Source organism: Blastocystis hominis (genome assembly GCF_000151665.1).
Source record: "Blastocystis hominis, Singapore isolate B (sub-type 7) whole genome shotgun sequence assembly, scaffold_19".
Classification (NCBI taxonomy): Eukaryota; class Bigyra; order Opalinata; family Blastocystidae; genus Blastocystis; species Blastocystis hominis.
In genome coordinates this window covers 223,594-236,771 of record NW_013171826.1, presented here as the reverse complement: position 1 = coordinate 236,771, position 13,178 = coordinate 223,594, and the positions used below count along the sequence as shown (strand labels likewise).

Below are 13,178 nucleotides of genomic sequence, written 5' to 3'. Positions count from 1 at the left end.
GCTATTCGTGTTGTCGTAGAGACAAAACCATGTGGCGGTGCGCGTTTCTTTCGCGAAGTGAAGGCTCCAGCAATCGCCAAACTCCGAAGAGGAATCACGACCCCCAAAGAGAACCGCTACACGGTCGCCCATGCTTTGAAAGCTAGTGCTCCAGCGAGGAGACGGCCATGCAGACAGAGATTTGTCTGCTTTGGATGTCAGATCGTACCAAGTACGACTATCAAGATCAAAATACCACAAATCACCTAAGGGTGTCGATGGGTTCGTTCGACCTCCAAAAAGAAGGATTCCATTATCGATCCAGCATACAGAAGAGGCAATTCGGCTCGAGGGTCCGTTTTCTTGCGTAGAAGCGACTAACTCGAGATTATTCGTCAAGGCATCCAATAAATATAAGGAGTTCAAACGGGAAGCCATCTTTGAATCTGGCATCGTTCCATAGCCCCCAAAAATCGCAATATAGTTTGTACCCGGTACTATCAATCAAAAGCAATCCCTAAAATAGCACTTCGACAACTGCTGTGCTGAAATCGCTCCAATTTCTCTGAGCATGGTAGTGACTTCCATTGCATAGTCTCATCTTGGCTTTTCTCTATCTGAAAATCGATGTTTGTTGCCATCTCTACAAATGTCGTGATCTATGAAATAAGAAGCATTTCGTACAAAATACACAAGCCAGAATCAAATTCCTGTAGAATACAACAAGGCTGTCGAAATATGGAATTCCAAATTACGTTCATCCACGATAGAATCGATCAGGTTTAAATTCTAGGTTTGTTGTTCATTTCCGATTCTGGGGTGTATTTTGGTTTTGTTTTCAATTCTGAGTCTATACAATGGTTACTTGTGCACATCACAGAAACTGTATGTAGTATCACCGGTATTGAATGTTTTTAAGCTGAGCGGATGTTTGGCTAAAATCTGTCTTGTTGCTTTTGAATTATTCCATTCTAATCTATTTCTAGACCGTCTTACTTTCAGCACTCCTCGTCGCCCCTTCGAGCGCGAGCGTTTGGACCAGGAGCTCCGTATTTGCGGAGAGTTCGGTCTGCGCTGCAAGCGTGAGATCTGGCGTGTGCAGCTGGTGCTCGCCAAGATCCGCAAGGTATTATTTCGTGCATATTTCTAATGCGAAGGCTGCTCGTGAATTGCTGACTCTTCCTGAGGATGATCCTCGCAGAATCTTCCAGGGAGCTGCCATCATTCGCCGCATGGCTCGTCTGGGACTCGTCTCTGAGGAGGAGATGAAGCTCGATATGATTCTGGAGCTGTCGACTTCCAAGCTGATGGACCGCAGACTGCAGACCCGTGTGTTCAAGCTGGGCCTTGCCAAGTCGATCCACCACGCTCGTGTGCTGATCAAGCAGCGCCACATCCGTGTTGGCCAGCAGGTGGTGAACGCTCCTTCGTTCATGGTTCATGTGGATTCGGAGAAGCACATCCAGTTCGCTGAGAACTCTCCTTATGGAGGCGGTCGTCCTGTAAGAAGCTTTGTGTGAGGGCGAATTGCTAATGTGTAGGGACGTGTGGCCAGAAAGCACCACAAGAACGATAAGGCGGAGGCTGAGGAATAAAAGTCTTTGTGATAACCTGCACTCAGATGCACTGTTTGTAACAAACACGTCCAATGATGATATGGTGACCTAATGATTGAATGAATGAATGAATGAATGGATGGATGAATGAATGAAGCGATTAATAATTGAATTTGGGGATTCTCATATACACGGGAGGCTTGAAATGGAGATCCCTGGCGACTTCCAGCATGTCCAAGTAAGTCTCTCCGATCGTCTTTGGAGGGGGCGACGTTACCGTCGTGGAATCCATCGAAGCGAATCGTGGGCTCGTCGGCTTGGCCAACGTGCTGCCTTTGCGGGGCGAAGTGGGAGGCGAAAGAGGCTTCTTTGCTCCCGTTGTCTCCGCTGAATTCCTGGAAGCATACGTCGGATGCAGCTCCGATCTCTGTATCCACGCATCGGGATCGCTCTGCGGCGCCTCCGTTCTCGCAGGATCCATATTAGGCAGGCCGGCGGGTTGAAAGCGCTCGGTAGGACAGTCGGTTCCTTTCTGCCCCAACACGGCCAAATAGGCGCTGTAATAATCGGAGTCCTTGAAGATCTTGTTCGACCCCATCGACCACACCGCGTCGTACCGAATGTTCGTCTGATTGATGCTCTCCAGCCAGTCCGCGTCGGCCTCGCCCTCCCTCTTCATTCTACGCTCCACACTCCTCCTCTCTCCTACTCCTCCAGCCACTCCTTGCACTGCTTCACGCTCTCCTGATACGAACTCGTCAGTCCCTTCCGCTTCTCCGTCTCCTCGTTCACCTCCACCCACTCCTTGTCTCCCTCTTTTCTCAACTTCTCCGCCTCTCCGCTCATATCGAACGTGTCCCACGCCGCCATCTCCACGCCGTCCACCTCCACCCATCGATTCCGCATCACCGGGATCGCCTTCACGCCCGGGTTCTCCGTCGTTCGCAGGAATCCCCAGTAGCACAGCCCGCGCGCCACCGTTTCGTCCGCCTGCACCACTTCCGAGAACCGACCGCGGTTCTGCGCGAATTCTTTGTACATCCGCAGCACTGCCGGCACGCGGCTCGACGACCCGCAGAAGCAGAACTTCGTGATGGGGCGATTCCCCGCGGTTTTGAAGAGCAAATCGCGGAGATGAGCGACCAAATCGGTGGTTCTCTTGGCGTACTCGCGGTAGTCGAGCGTGATGGGATCGCACTCCAGGCCGGGGAGTTTGTCCACCTCGACGAGCAAATCGTGGATATCGCCGCACAGATTGTGCTTTGTTTTCTTCATGAAGGCGATCAGCGCGTAGAGCAGCCGGTTATCGGTCTGGGCGCGCTTTTTGACGCCTTCTTCTGCTTTTTCCAGCTCATCCATGAAGTAATCGTAGAACCGCGCGTCGAATTCGCGACCGCCCAGAGTGGTGAGCGCGCGGACATCTTCGATGACGGCTTCGGACTAGTGGATCATTTTGAAACAAGAAGAAAAGCGAACCTTCGAGAATCGCGCGATGATGCAGGAGGAGTAGGAATAACCGACGTTGAGGAAGCAGACGCGATATTCGCCGACTGCATTCTCGAAGTCGTGAAAATTGGAGAAGATATAATCGTAAACGATGGCGACATGATCAGGCAAGTAGAGCACGTCCTTCAAGTCGGCAATTTTGACGGCAGTGAGCAAAGCATCCACTTGTTTTTGTGTCCAGACCGAGGGGACCTACATTCTGTAAAGCTAACAAAACTGAAAAAACAAACATTGACCACAACGCGAGCAGGGTTGACGACGGATGTGCTGATTTCCGTTTTCAAATAGCCGAGGATTTGGCTGATGATATACTCAGGGGAGAAAGATATCAGTCTCCCGTTATCCACTGAAATTTTGATTTTAATTCCTTCACCGGCGTTTTCTCCCATTTCCATAATGTACTGCATACCAGGAATCGAACTCCACTCCGGTTTGATCTCATCAGCACCCAAAAGAGTTTTGATATAGTATAATGTGTTCTTCAGGAAGCAATTTGTCTAAAATTCAAAGCGAAATTGAAGTCGCACTCCAACCTGAGAGCCGTACATGGGCTCGTTTTTTCTGACTGACATAACAGTTCTACGCGTCAGATACACCTGTCTAGCCACTACGGCATCGATCGAATGAACGCTCTGCCATTCAGGTTATTTAGTTGTGGGTAGGGCCCACCGTTATACGTGGAGTATATGACTCTCGTCTCGGAGGTTCCCAGATCAATCGCCACAATGCTATTATTGCTCATAATAAAAAAAGTATGACAATGTTAAACCACAACAAACAAACAAAACTAATTAATAATTATTATTATTCTTATTCTGATTCAATCTAAACAAACTTAAGTGCTTTGCTCACTCGCCACGGACTCGATATCCTCCAAATCTCCGATCCCCAACGTGTCCGCATGCGGCGACATGATCCCGTGTGCCCGCTCCGGATCCACCAAAAACGGCAATTTTCCTCCCAATTCCGCCTTCTTTTCCTCCGATTCCTCCTTTCCGACGCCCATCCGATCCAAGAAGATCTGATGATTTCCCCGCGCTGCTTCGCTTCGCTCCTCCGCGTCGTCCTCCACCACGATTTCGTCGCCCTCCGCGAACCACGCGCTCATCCGCTCGTCCTGCTCGAACGTCGGCATCATCTCCACCGTCGCATCGCGAAGCTTTTTCCCGCGGTATTCAACCTGCCAATCAAATCGCGGCACCATTCCCACGGAAAAACACTGCAGCGCGTTCAGCGAACGCACCACGCTCTGCACCGTCAATCGGTTCAATTCACGCAATTCCGAATTAACCGCGGTTATCGTGTGGATGAATTCGGTCACGCCGCAGTACTAGCCATAAGCGTAAAATAACCGCGGGTACCGCCAGCCACAAGGGCGGGAAAACGGAGTCCGAAAAAAAGTCCCGAATTCTGGAGAGCAGAACTTCTTTTAGAAGCTATGGGTTGGTGGAAACGTGGAAACCGACCTCGATGATCTGCTGAATGATTGGCGAATGCGAAAACTTGCGTCCCCGCGGGAGCGTGACGACATGTCTGCATGTCAGAAATCGGGGGAATTTTTGGACTGTGTGCTCATGAGCGAGTGGAGAGCGTCCTTTACCGCGGGGAAAAGCTGGAACTGGAGGAGGGAGGCCCACTCGGCGGGATCGATCCATTGCATTCTGGAGTCCCCAAAAAGCGTCTATTTTATAACAAGATCTAACGAGATTTACGCGAAGACACGTGAGACCTTCGCGGATCGGTGGCTCGTAGCGATCTTTGCAGATGAGGGAAGCGACGCGGAGTAAGGATTGCAACTCCGCTGGATCGAAGTCTACAGCGTCAATTTTTATTTTATAAAATAGGGAACCGAAATCATCATCGGCCATGCGACGCTCGTAGCTCTTCCAGATGTTGTTGTTGATCACGTAGCAGTAGTTGATAATCGAAATATAGCAGTTGAACACGGCGCTCTCGAGCTCTACCATGCAGAGCGACATGCACTCGTACCTTGCTTCCCTGCCGCGCGATTCTCTTCGTTATGGAGGTAGAGATTGTTAATAAGCAGGCAGAGCGTCGAAGTAAAGTCGTTCGGGATGAACTTGTTAATCTCCTGGTTGTTGAAGATAAAATCGATTGTTTGTAAAATATCGATGTTTTTGTGATCGCCGGAGATGATGAGGCAGTTGATGATGTTCTCGAGGATGTACCACACTTCAGGACGCTCGTCCAGCGAGTCTGCGATGTTCGTCACCACGTTTAGAAGCACGGAGGAGATTTCGCCGGACACTAAGCTCGTGGAGGGAAGATTGACGAAGCTTTCTAGCAGCTGCAGCGATTTGTAGTCGAACTCAAACGCGTTCTCCACGACACACCCCACACTCCATAGCAGCGCGGAGAACTCGCAGGAAGGGATTGGAACGGATGTGGCCCAATTCTTAAAGAATAGGGACAATTGGGGCAGCAACAAACGCAGACGATCCTCGTTCCATGTCACGATCTCCACCAAGATCCCGAAGAGGATGATTCGCTGCATCTGCGCGCTCTGCTCCAAACTCTACTTTTAAATCCGCTGAATGCAGCCACTCCATCGAATTCCGCCACATCCCCGTCTTCTTCCAAATCTATGCGATTACCACAAAACACGATGCCTTCTCCCTACATAGAGGTTGTTTGATCAAGCGGAGCAACGAAGACACCATAATCTCGACGGTCGTCGTGGACACGGTTTCCGAGTTGACAGCGCGCAAGAAATCGTTCTCTGCGATCGCTCGGACCGCATGCCTCGTTAAGATCACCTTCTTCCTTTCGTCATCATCATCACGCAATTTCAAATCATCATCCTGTGGATATTCTCTCCATATCGCGCTGCGCAGCGGCAGGATCGACACGAGGATCGGGTCTGGACCGTCTGAAGCTCGTGGAGGCCTTCTCCTCGGTGATGTCGTTAATGGCGGTCATCAAGTGGTCATGACAGACGGGCCGAATCTACCTCGCATCTCGTCTGCATCCCCACATTGACGTGACTCTTCGCCTCGGCCAGAACGACCTGGCGGAGCACGGGCGCGGCGTCGGGCGCGTTGAACATCGCTTTCATTTCGTTGGGCGACGTCCAGATTTCGTTCTCGCGCCCCACGAAACGAGCCAAGATCTCCTTCTCCGCGCTCACCATTCCCATAAAATACACCGCCGACACCATCGAGAACTAAAATCAAACCCCGATCACTCATCATTACCACATCGCTGTACCCCTTCTGAATCGACCCTCCATTCTCCCGAATCATCTCCAGCAGCGTTCTATAGCACTCCACTCCCACGCATACACCGCCCTTCTCCGCGTCCTCGCTCGCTCCACGACCGAACTCACGCACATTCCGCAGTGGCGAGTACTCCAGCCACACCACGCGTTTCCCCGCTCCCCCGCGGGTCTCGGCTCCCTCCGCGCGCACGAAGCAGAGGTCTCCGACGGGCCTGGCCGGTTCCGCGGTTATGAGCGCGTGGAAGCGGGCGGGGCGGACGGGGAGGCGGGTGCGGTCGACGAGCAGCTGCACGACGGAGTCCACGAGGAGGTTGTTCTGCGCGTGGGCGGCGGCGCGGAGGAGGGAGCGCGCCATGCGCAGCGCGGTGGAGACCCAGAGCGCGCTGGCGGAGCGCTGGAGAAGCGTCTGGAGCGTCTGCAGGAGGAGCGGCGACGTGGCTTTCAGCAGCTCCGCGTGCATGCTATCGTGGAAACGGGGAAACGGGGGTACAGAGGGAGCTCGGAGAGGGAGAGGACGTGGTAGTGGGCGTTGCGCGGGAAGAAGTCGCGGTTGAGGGCGACGAAATCGGCCCATTTGAGGGGCGTGATGATGTTTTCGTTCTGCGGCTGGAGTGGAAACGGGGAAAAAGAAACGCACGTCGTCGACGATGAGGAGCTGCTCGGCGAGAATGCTGCGGTAGATGGAGGTGAGGAGGGCGGCGGGGAGCGGGCAGTCGCGGTTCATCTCTCCGTAGGTGGTGTTGAACTTGATGTAGTCGTCGAGCGTCATGCGCGCCTCGTCCTTCATGTTCTGGTTGTGCAGGTCGGTGTTCAGCATGATGATCGAGAAGCACAGGCAGTACGTCACGTCCGCGCTGTGCAGCTCCGCGTGCTCCGCGCACTGCACGTACACGTGCTTCGAGAACGCCTGCGATGGAGCCGCCTCGCCACGCTCACCTCCATGATGCGGTCGATCTGCTGGGACTCGCCGGGGAGGCGGAAGCTCTCCAGGAACATGCGCAGCGACGACAGCAGATCGATGCCGTAGAAGTTGAACGACCCCACGTACTCGTCCAGCACCGCTCTGTTGAACTCCTTGTTCTTTCCCAGGAACTCGCCGATCTGCTTCTTGTCCAGCAGGCTCGACGACCGCAGAAACCGCGCCACTTCGCTCGGCGTCGGCTCCTTCGACAGCAGCCCTGCGCGTTACCTCGGCGTCCCTCGCCTACCGCAGTTGCTGAGGAAGGAGAACACCGTCTTGTCGCTGCTGTTGAACTTCGCCACGGCCTTCAGGAACTGGTGGCTGCGCAGCACCAGCCCCGAGCTGCCGCGGCCGCAGTCCGTCACGTCGCTGAGCGGACTGTCCACGACCAGCAGAAGGATCTTGCAGAGCAGGTCGGTGTTGTTTAGGGGCGTCGAGGGGGCCTGGGAGCGCTGCTGCTGCTGCTGCTGCTGCTGCGCGAGGAGATGACGGTAGTGCGGAAGCATGTCGGAGAAATAGAACTTGATCTTCTCGCTGATCTAGCCGTGACGGGGAAACGGGGAACCGACGATGGAGAAGAGGATGGAGGTGATGTTGAGGGAGTAGACGTCGCAGTCGTAGTTCCGAAAGAGGTTCTCGAGGGCGTTGGGCTTCTCCAGGATGCCGAGCAGCGTTTCGAGCAGCGTCCGCTCCATCAGGAAGCGATCCATCCGCTTGTACATGCCGATATTGCCCAGCATGTGGAACACCACCTTCTCGAACACGAGCTCCAGCTCCTTCTTGTAGAACCGCCACAGCTTCGACGCCACGCACGAGAAGATCGTCATGGCCTCCGAGAAGATCGCCACGTCCGCCTGCTGGTGGTACAGCAGCATCACCAGCGCCGCCAGCGTGGAGCGCGAGAGAACGCGCGCCAGCGCGCTGCGGCCGCGGAACAGCGCGCTGAAGGCGGTGATGATCTTGCGGAGAGGCCGGAGGCTGAAGAGGATGCGTCGCTGGTCCTCGGCGGTGGCGGCTTCGAAGATGGGGAGCTGAGAGAGAGGAGAGAAGCGGGGCTACGCTGATGGCGCCGGAGAGCAGCTCCACGCTGCACAGCGCGACGGGGAGCCAGCGCGCGGCGGGGTCCGGCGAGGCGGCGGGGCTCGGCGAGGCGGGGGCGCGCTGGAGGAGGAACGGGGAGGGAGAGGCGTCCCCGCGGGAATCGGAGGGGCGAGGAAGCGAGGCGGAGAGGGGAAGGGGGGAGCGAGGGGACTGCGGAAGCGACGCGGAGAGAGGAACCGAGGCCTCGGGAGAAGGGATGCGGGCATTGGGATTGGAATTGGAATTGGAATTGGAATTGGAATTGGAAGTGGAAGTGGAGGGCGCTGCGGGTTGGTCTGGGTCCGTGCGAGGTCTGGGCTCAGGGGGCTCAGGAGATTCGGTGGACTCAGGAGATTTTGCTTGCTCTTTCGCCTCGATGGGCTCTTTAACCTCGTTGGCCTCGTTAGCCTCGTTAACCTCGTTGGCCTCGTTGGCCTCGTTGGCCCGGCTGGGCTGGTCCACTTCATCGACTTCGCTGGGCTCCTCCTCCTTTTCCTCCTCGGAGTGAATGTACTTCCGCACCGTCGCGTTCTGCGTTTCCTCCACTTCGTGGAACGGCGAGTACTTCTCCGTGCTCACCTCCATCGCTGCCTCGCGCTCCACAGAGCCATCGCTCGACTCCTCCGCGCTGTCCTCGCTCTCGACCGGACTCGACTCCGCCACGATCGCCATCAGACGCAGAAGCAGGCTTTCCAGCGTTTTGCTGGCTTCTTTTCGCAGCATCTCCGAGTATTTCTCCTAGAGTCAACATGGAACACAACGGAACACTTGAGAGTAGATCGAGTACAGCGAATAGAGAACCGACCAAATGAGATCGTTCGATAAACGAGACCAACACGGCGAGGCAGAGAGCGAATTATAGAAGGTTAGAGTACTCGCCAATGCTGATTCTTCGTCATAATGATGATAGCGCTTGCACTGAACAGAAAAGAGGCACTCTAAAAAATCGCTCAAGAGAGGAGTGATGTGTTCAAAATCACTATCCGCCAACTTCAAGTCGAGGAGACTCGAAATCGAATCTAAAAGGATGCACAAGACGTGCGCAGAAATATCAGGAAGAGTGAGTAAATGGGTGTAGATTTCGAAGAGATTCGACAATGTTTCGATTGAGATATCTGCACAAAAATAAGACGAACTTCTCTCTACCATCTTCGTTCTCGGAAAGCCCATAAAACAGAGTTTCCAGATTGTGTAACCAGTTTGAAAGATTTTCATCGTTATTCTACTCTGATACCTTGGAAAAAATAGAGTACTGATGGAAGGGAAGCTGATTGCCAACTGAGATACAATTCAGGAAGGATGTATCTCAGTTCGGCTTTTACCAGCAAACTCTTGTTATGAGTTCGGTTCATGCCACTTCGAACGATTTGTTCAAGGAAACAAAATCACAATGATAATTTACATAACAACTAGTATCCTTCTTCTTCTTCTTCCATGGTCTAGGCGTCACCTTCCTCGGTTTGTTTTGGTCGTTTGCTGCGGCATCCGCGGCACTTCTTCGCCTGCTCCTCCTCCTCGAGTCTGGCTCGTTCCTCTTCCGCGCGCTGCTGTTCCTCCAATTCGCGCTGCACGCGCTCCGCCTCCTCCTTCTGCTTCCGCTCCTCCTCCTCTTTGCGCTTCCGCTCCTTTTCCTCCTCCTCTTTGCGTTTGCGTTCCTCTTCTTCCTTGCGCAATCGCTCCTTTTCCTCCTCCTCCTTTCGCTTTCGCTCCTCCTCCTCTTTCTGTCTTCGCTCCTCCTCTTCTCTCTGCTTTCTCTCCTCTTCCTCCTTTCGCAGTCTCTCCTCTTCCTCCTTTCGCAGTCTCTCCGCTTCCGCTTCCGCCTCCTCCGCTTCCCTTCTCTTTTTCTCTTCCTCCTCTTCGCGCAGCAATCGTTCCGCCTCTTCCCTCATGATCCGTTCTTCCTCCTCCCTTCGCAGTCGCTCCGCCTCCTCCTCGGCCTCTCTTCGCTTCCGCTCTTCCTCCTCCTCCTTCCGCCTTCTCTCCTCCTCCTCCTTTCTCTGCAGTTCCTCGCGCTCCTTCGCGATCATTCCCTCCAGCTCCCCGATCTTCCGCTCCATCTCGGCGATCGCCGCGTCCACCTCGCTCGTGTCCGCGCCCTCCGCCTCCAGCTCCGCGCGCTTCTTCCTCATCTCCTCCAGCATCCGCTTCGCCAGCGCGCACTCCTCCTCCGCCTTCTCGATCTTCGCTCGCAGCTCCTCCACGCTCAGCTCCCGCGCGCCCTCCGACTTCTTCGCCTTCTTGGAGCTCTTCGAACTCTTCGAACTCTTGGAGCTCTTCGAACTCTTGGAGCTATCCGAGCTGTCCGAGAGCTCCAGGTCGTTCATGTCGATTCCGCTCAGCACGTCCGCGCACAGTCCCTCCACCGCGCGGTTGAACGCCGCCTCGCACGCCTCGCGCAGCTCCGCAAACCCCTTCAAACTCTCCGCGATGCGCTGCTGGCGCTCCTCCTCCGCCTGCCGCTCGCGCTCCAGCGCCTCCAGCTCCTCCGCGGTCAGCTGGATCTCCTCCTCCTCGTTCACCAGGTCCATCTGCGCCACGGCGGGGCTGTACGCCTTCTCCACGTAGGTCTCCAGCTCCTTCGACACCTGGTGCAGACCCTTCGGGATGCCCAACTTGGCAAAGGCGCAGAGCGTGGCCGTGATCTGCTTCAGATCCCCACGCTCAAAGTTGCTATAGTTACACACATCAGAGCGGCGCATGCCCAGGGCTACGCAGCAGTCTGCAAATAGGGTAATGTTGTCACGGGCTTGGAAGCTCATGGGCTCTGCAGAGTAAAGGGGAAGAAAAATGAACTACTAGCTTCTTTGTGCCATCGCTTGTCCACAAGCAAGAAGGGAAGGTGCTTTTCCACGATGGTCAAAAGGACGACGCCGCTGATCAGAGACTCCGGCAGATCGGCATCCACCTCCTCGCCGTACATCTCACTCAACCACTTCGCTAGCTCGTCGCTGATAAACTATCGCTAAGACTCCCCACTCGCTGCCCACCTTCAATTCTTTCGCGTTAAAACTCAAACGACGAGCCGAAAAGGATGCAGTGTCAGTCACTTGCTGAATGATAAGACGTCTTCCAGACGTCATCTTAATAGGCAACGAATCATTTCCACTCATTTTGATATCTTTTTTTGCAGTTTTTCGAAAAGTGATTGAGCCAATCAGATTGTTGATTTCGTCACTGGAACAAAAACGGTTTAACCGGCCGAAGCCATCCCGCGCGGGCTCTCTCGCCCTCCCTTCTCTTCCAGACCCCTTTCCCGAGCCGCTCTCCCGTTTCAAACAAACACCCCAACAACAGTTGATCCATCCCGTAATTACAACTCCTCCTCCTCGTGCTTAACCGCAACACGGTTCTTCTCGACGAAGTCCGTGAGAGCCTCGAGCGTTCTCTCTCCCTCGTAGTCCACGGGGGCGGTGGGCTCGCCGGCCTTGTAGAACTTGAGCGTGGGGAATCCGCGGATGTTCAGTCCCGCCACCTCGTTCGCCGTCGCGTCCATCTCCGCGATCACCACATCGGCGTCGTCCTTGTAGGCCTCGGCGAGCTTCTCATAGGTGGGTGCGAGAGCCTTGCAGTGTCCGCACCAGGGAGCGTAGAACTTGACGAAGACGTTCTTCTTGGGATCGAGCACGACCTCCTCGAAGGACTTGCCCACCACCTTGTACACGGGGCCCGGCTGCTCCGCGGGCACGTCCTCCGACTTCAGGAACGGCGTCAGCTTCTTCGCGAAGAACTTCTCGATGAACTCGGAGATGGCGGCCACGGTCATCTCGCCCTCGAACAGGTACTTGTCCATGCCCTCGCCGGAGAAGTCCGCCATCGCCAGCGCGGGGATCTGCTCCGCCGTGAGGCCGAAGTAGTCCAGCAGCCGCGCGTTCTCCGAGGGGATGTGCACGATGAACAGACGGCCCTGGAAGGCGCGCGCCACCTCCTCCAGCACAGGCTTCGCCTCGCCGGGGTTCTTCTCGGGTGCGAAGAACATCAGCTGCACCTTGATGCCGTGCTCCGGAGCGAACAGCTTGCGCGAGTACTGCTGCGAGAACGGAACCACCAGCGGCAGCTGGTGCAGGATGATCCATCGCTTCAGACCCTCCATGTCGCCCTCGTACACCAGCGCGCCGGTCGTGCTCTTCTTGTACATCGCCACAGCGGGCGCGGACACCTCCATGGCCTCCATGATGGCAGCATCGGTGATGTAGATCGCGGTGACGTCGTCCACGTTCGCCATGACGCCGTACCAGTCCTTGTACTCCTTGCACTCCGTGTTCGCGAAGTAGCCCACCACGGACACGTCCGCGCTCTCGATGGCGGTCTTCAGGTCGTCCAGCGTGGTGTAGGTCACAGCCACGGGACCAGCCTTGCGCTTCATGTAGTTCACAATATCGGCCTTGGAACGACCCGAGTCATAATCGACAGCGTTGCCGTTCTTGAAGAACTTCAGAGTGGGGTAGCCACGGATGGCGAATCTCTGAGAGAGCTTCGGAGCAGCGGTCGCATCGACCTCAGCAAGATAGAGAGGAGGGTCCAGCTCACGGAGCTCACGGGCAGCAGCACTGTAATCGGGAGCGAGCTTCTTGCAGTGACCGCACCACTACAACGTAACGCACACACACACAAAAAAAAGTACGGGCGCATAGAACTTAACCAGCAGAGACTCATGCTCCGCGATTGCCTGATCAAAGTTATCGTCGTTCAACACAAGAACGCCGTCGTTTTCAGTAAACTCGGCAAAAACAAGTGCACAGATAAGGAGGAAAGCAGTAAGCTTCATCTAGAAATAAGCGCTTCAAAAATTATCTGCCCACATCTCACAATGAAAGGTTTCTGACAACCTTCGATTGACATGAAAATGGAAAGTGGTTCC

General features: G+C 54.9%; 5 protein-coding genes; 1 reads left to right on the top strand and 4 right to left on the bottom strand.

Annotated features, from left to right (window-relative positions):
- Positions 1-824: 824 nt before the first annotated feature.
- On the top strand, positions 825-1,602 carry GSBLH_T00002350001 (uncharacterized protein). XM_013040896.1 has 4 exons: positions 825-864; positions 966-1,105; positions 1,137-1,481; positions 1,521-1,602. Exons 1-4 carry the CDS (start codon positions 837-839, stop codon positions 1,572-1,574), a joined length of 567 nt encoding a protein of 188 aa, XP_012896350.1. The 5' UTR covers positions 825-836; the 3' UTR covers positions 1,575-1,602.
- A 4,378-nt stretch (positions 1,603-5,980) lies between these two features.
- Positions 5,981-7,275, bottom strand: GSBLH_T00002349001 (uncharacterized protein; the record flags this gene model as incomplete). The annotated part of the gene is made up of 2 exons (XM_013040895.1): positions 5,981-7,186; positions 7,216-7,275. The coding sequence occupies 2 exons, from the start codon at positions 7,273-7,275 to the stop codon at positions 5,981-5,983; spliced, it is 1,266 nt and encodes a 421-aa protein (XP_012896349.1).
- A 504-nt stretch (positions 7,276-7,779) lies between these two features.
- On the bottom strand, positions 7,780-8,115 carry GSBLH_T00006434001 (uncharacterized protein; the record flags this gene model as incomplete). The annotated part of the gene is made up of 1 exon (XM_013040894.1): positions 7,780-8,115. One exon carries the CDS (start codon positions 8,113-8,115, stop codon positions 7,780-7,782), a length of 336 nt encoding a protein of 111 aa, XP_012896348.1.
- Positions 8,116-9,705: 1,590 nt separating this feature from the next.
- On the bottom strand, positions 9,706-11,240 carry GSBLH_T00002348001 (uncharacterized protein; the record flags this gene model as incomplete). XM_013040893.1 has 2 exons in its annotated part: positions 9,706-11,084; positions 11,117-11,240. 2 exons carry the CDS (start codon positions 11,238-11,240, stop codon positions 9,760-9,762), a joined length of 1,449 nt encoding a protein of 482 aa, XP_012896347.1. The 3' UTR covers positions 9,706-9,759.
- A 366-nt stretch (positions 11,241-11,606) lies between these two features.
- GSBLH_T00002347001 (uncharacterized protein) lies at positions 11,607-13,099 on the bottom strand. XM_013040892.1 has 2 exons: positions 12,942-13,099; positions 11,607-12,905 (listed from the first exon to the last, which is right to left on the bottom strand). The coding sequence occupies exons 1-2, from the start codon at positions 13,083-13,085 to the stop codon at positions 11,631-11,633; spliced, it is 1,419 nt and encodes a 472-aa protein (XP_012896346.1). The 5' UTR covers positions 13,086-13,099; the 3' UTR covers positions 11,607-11,630.
- Positions 13,100-13,178: the final 79 nt, after the last annotated feature.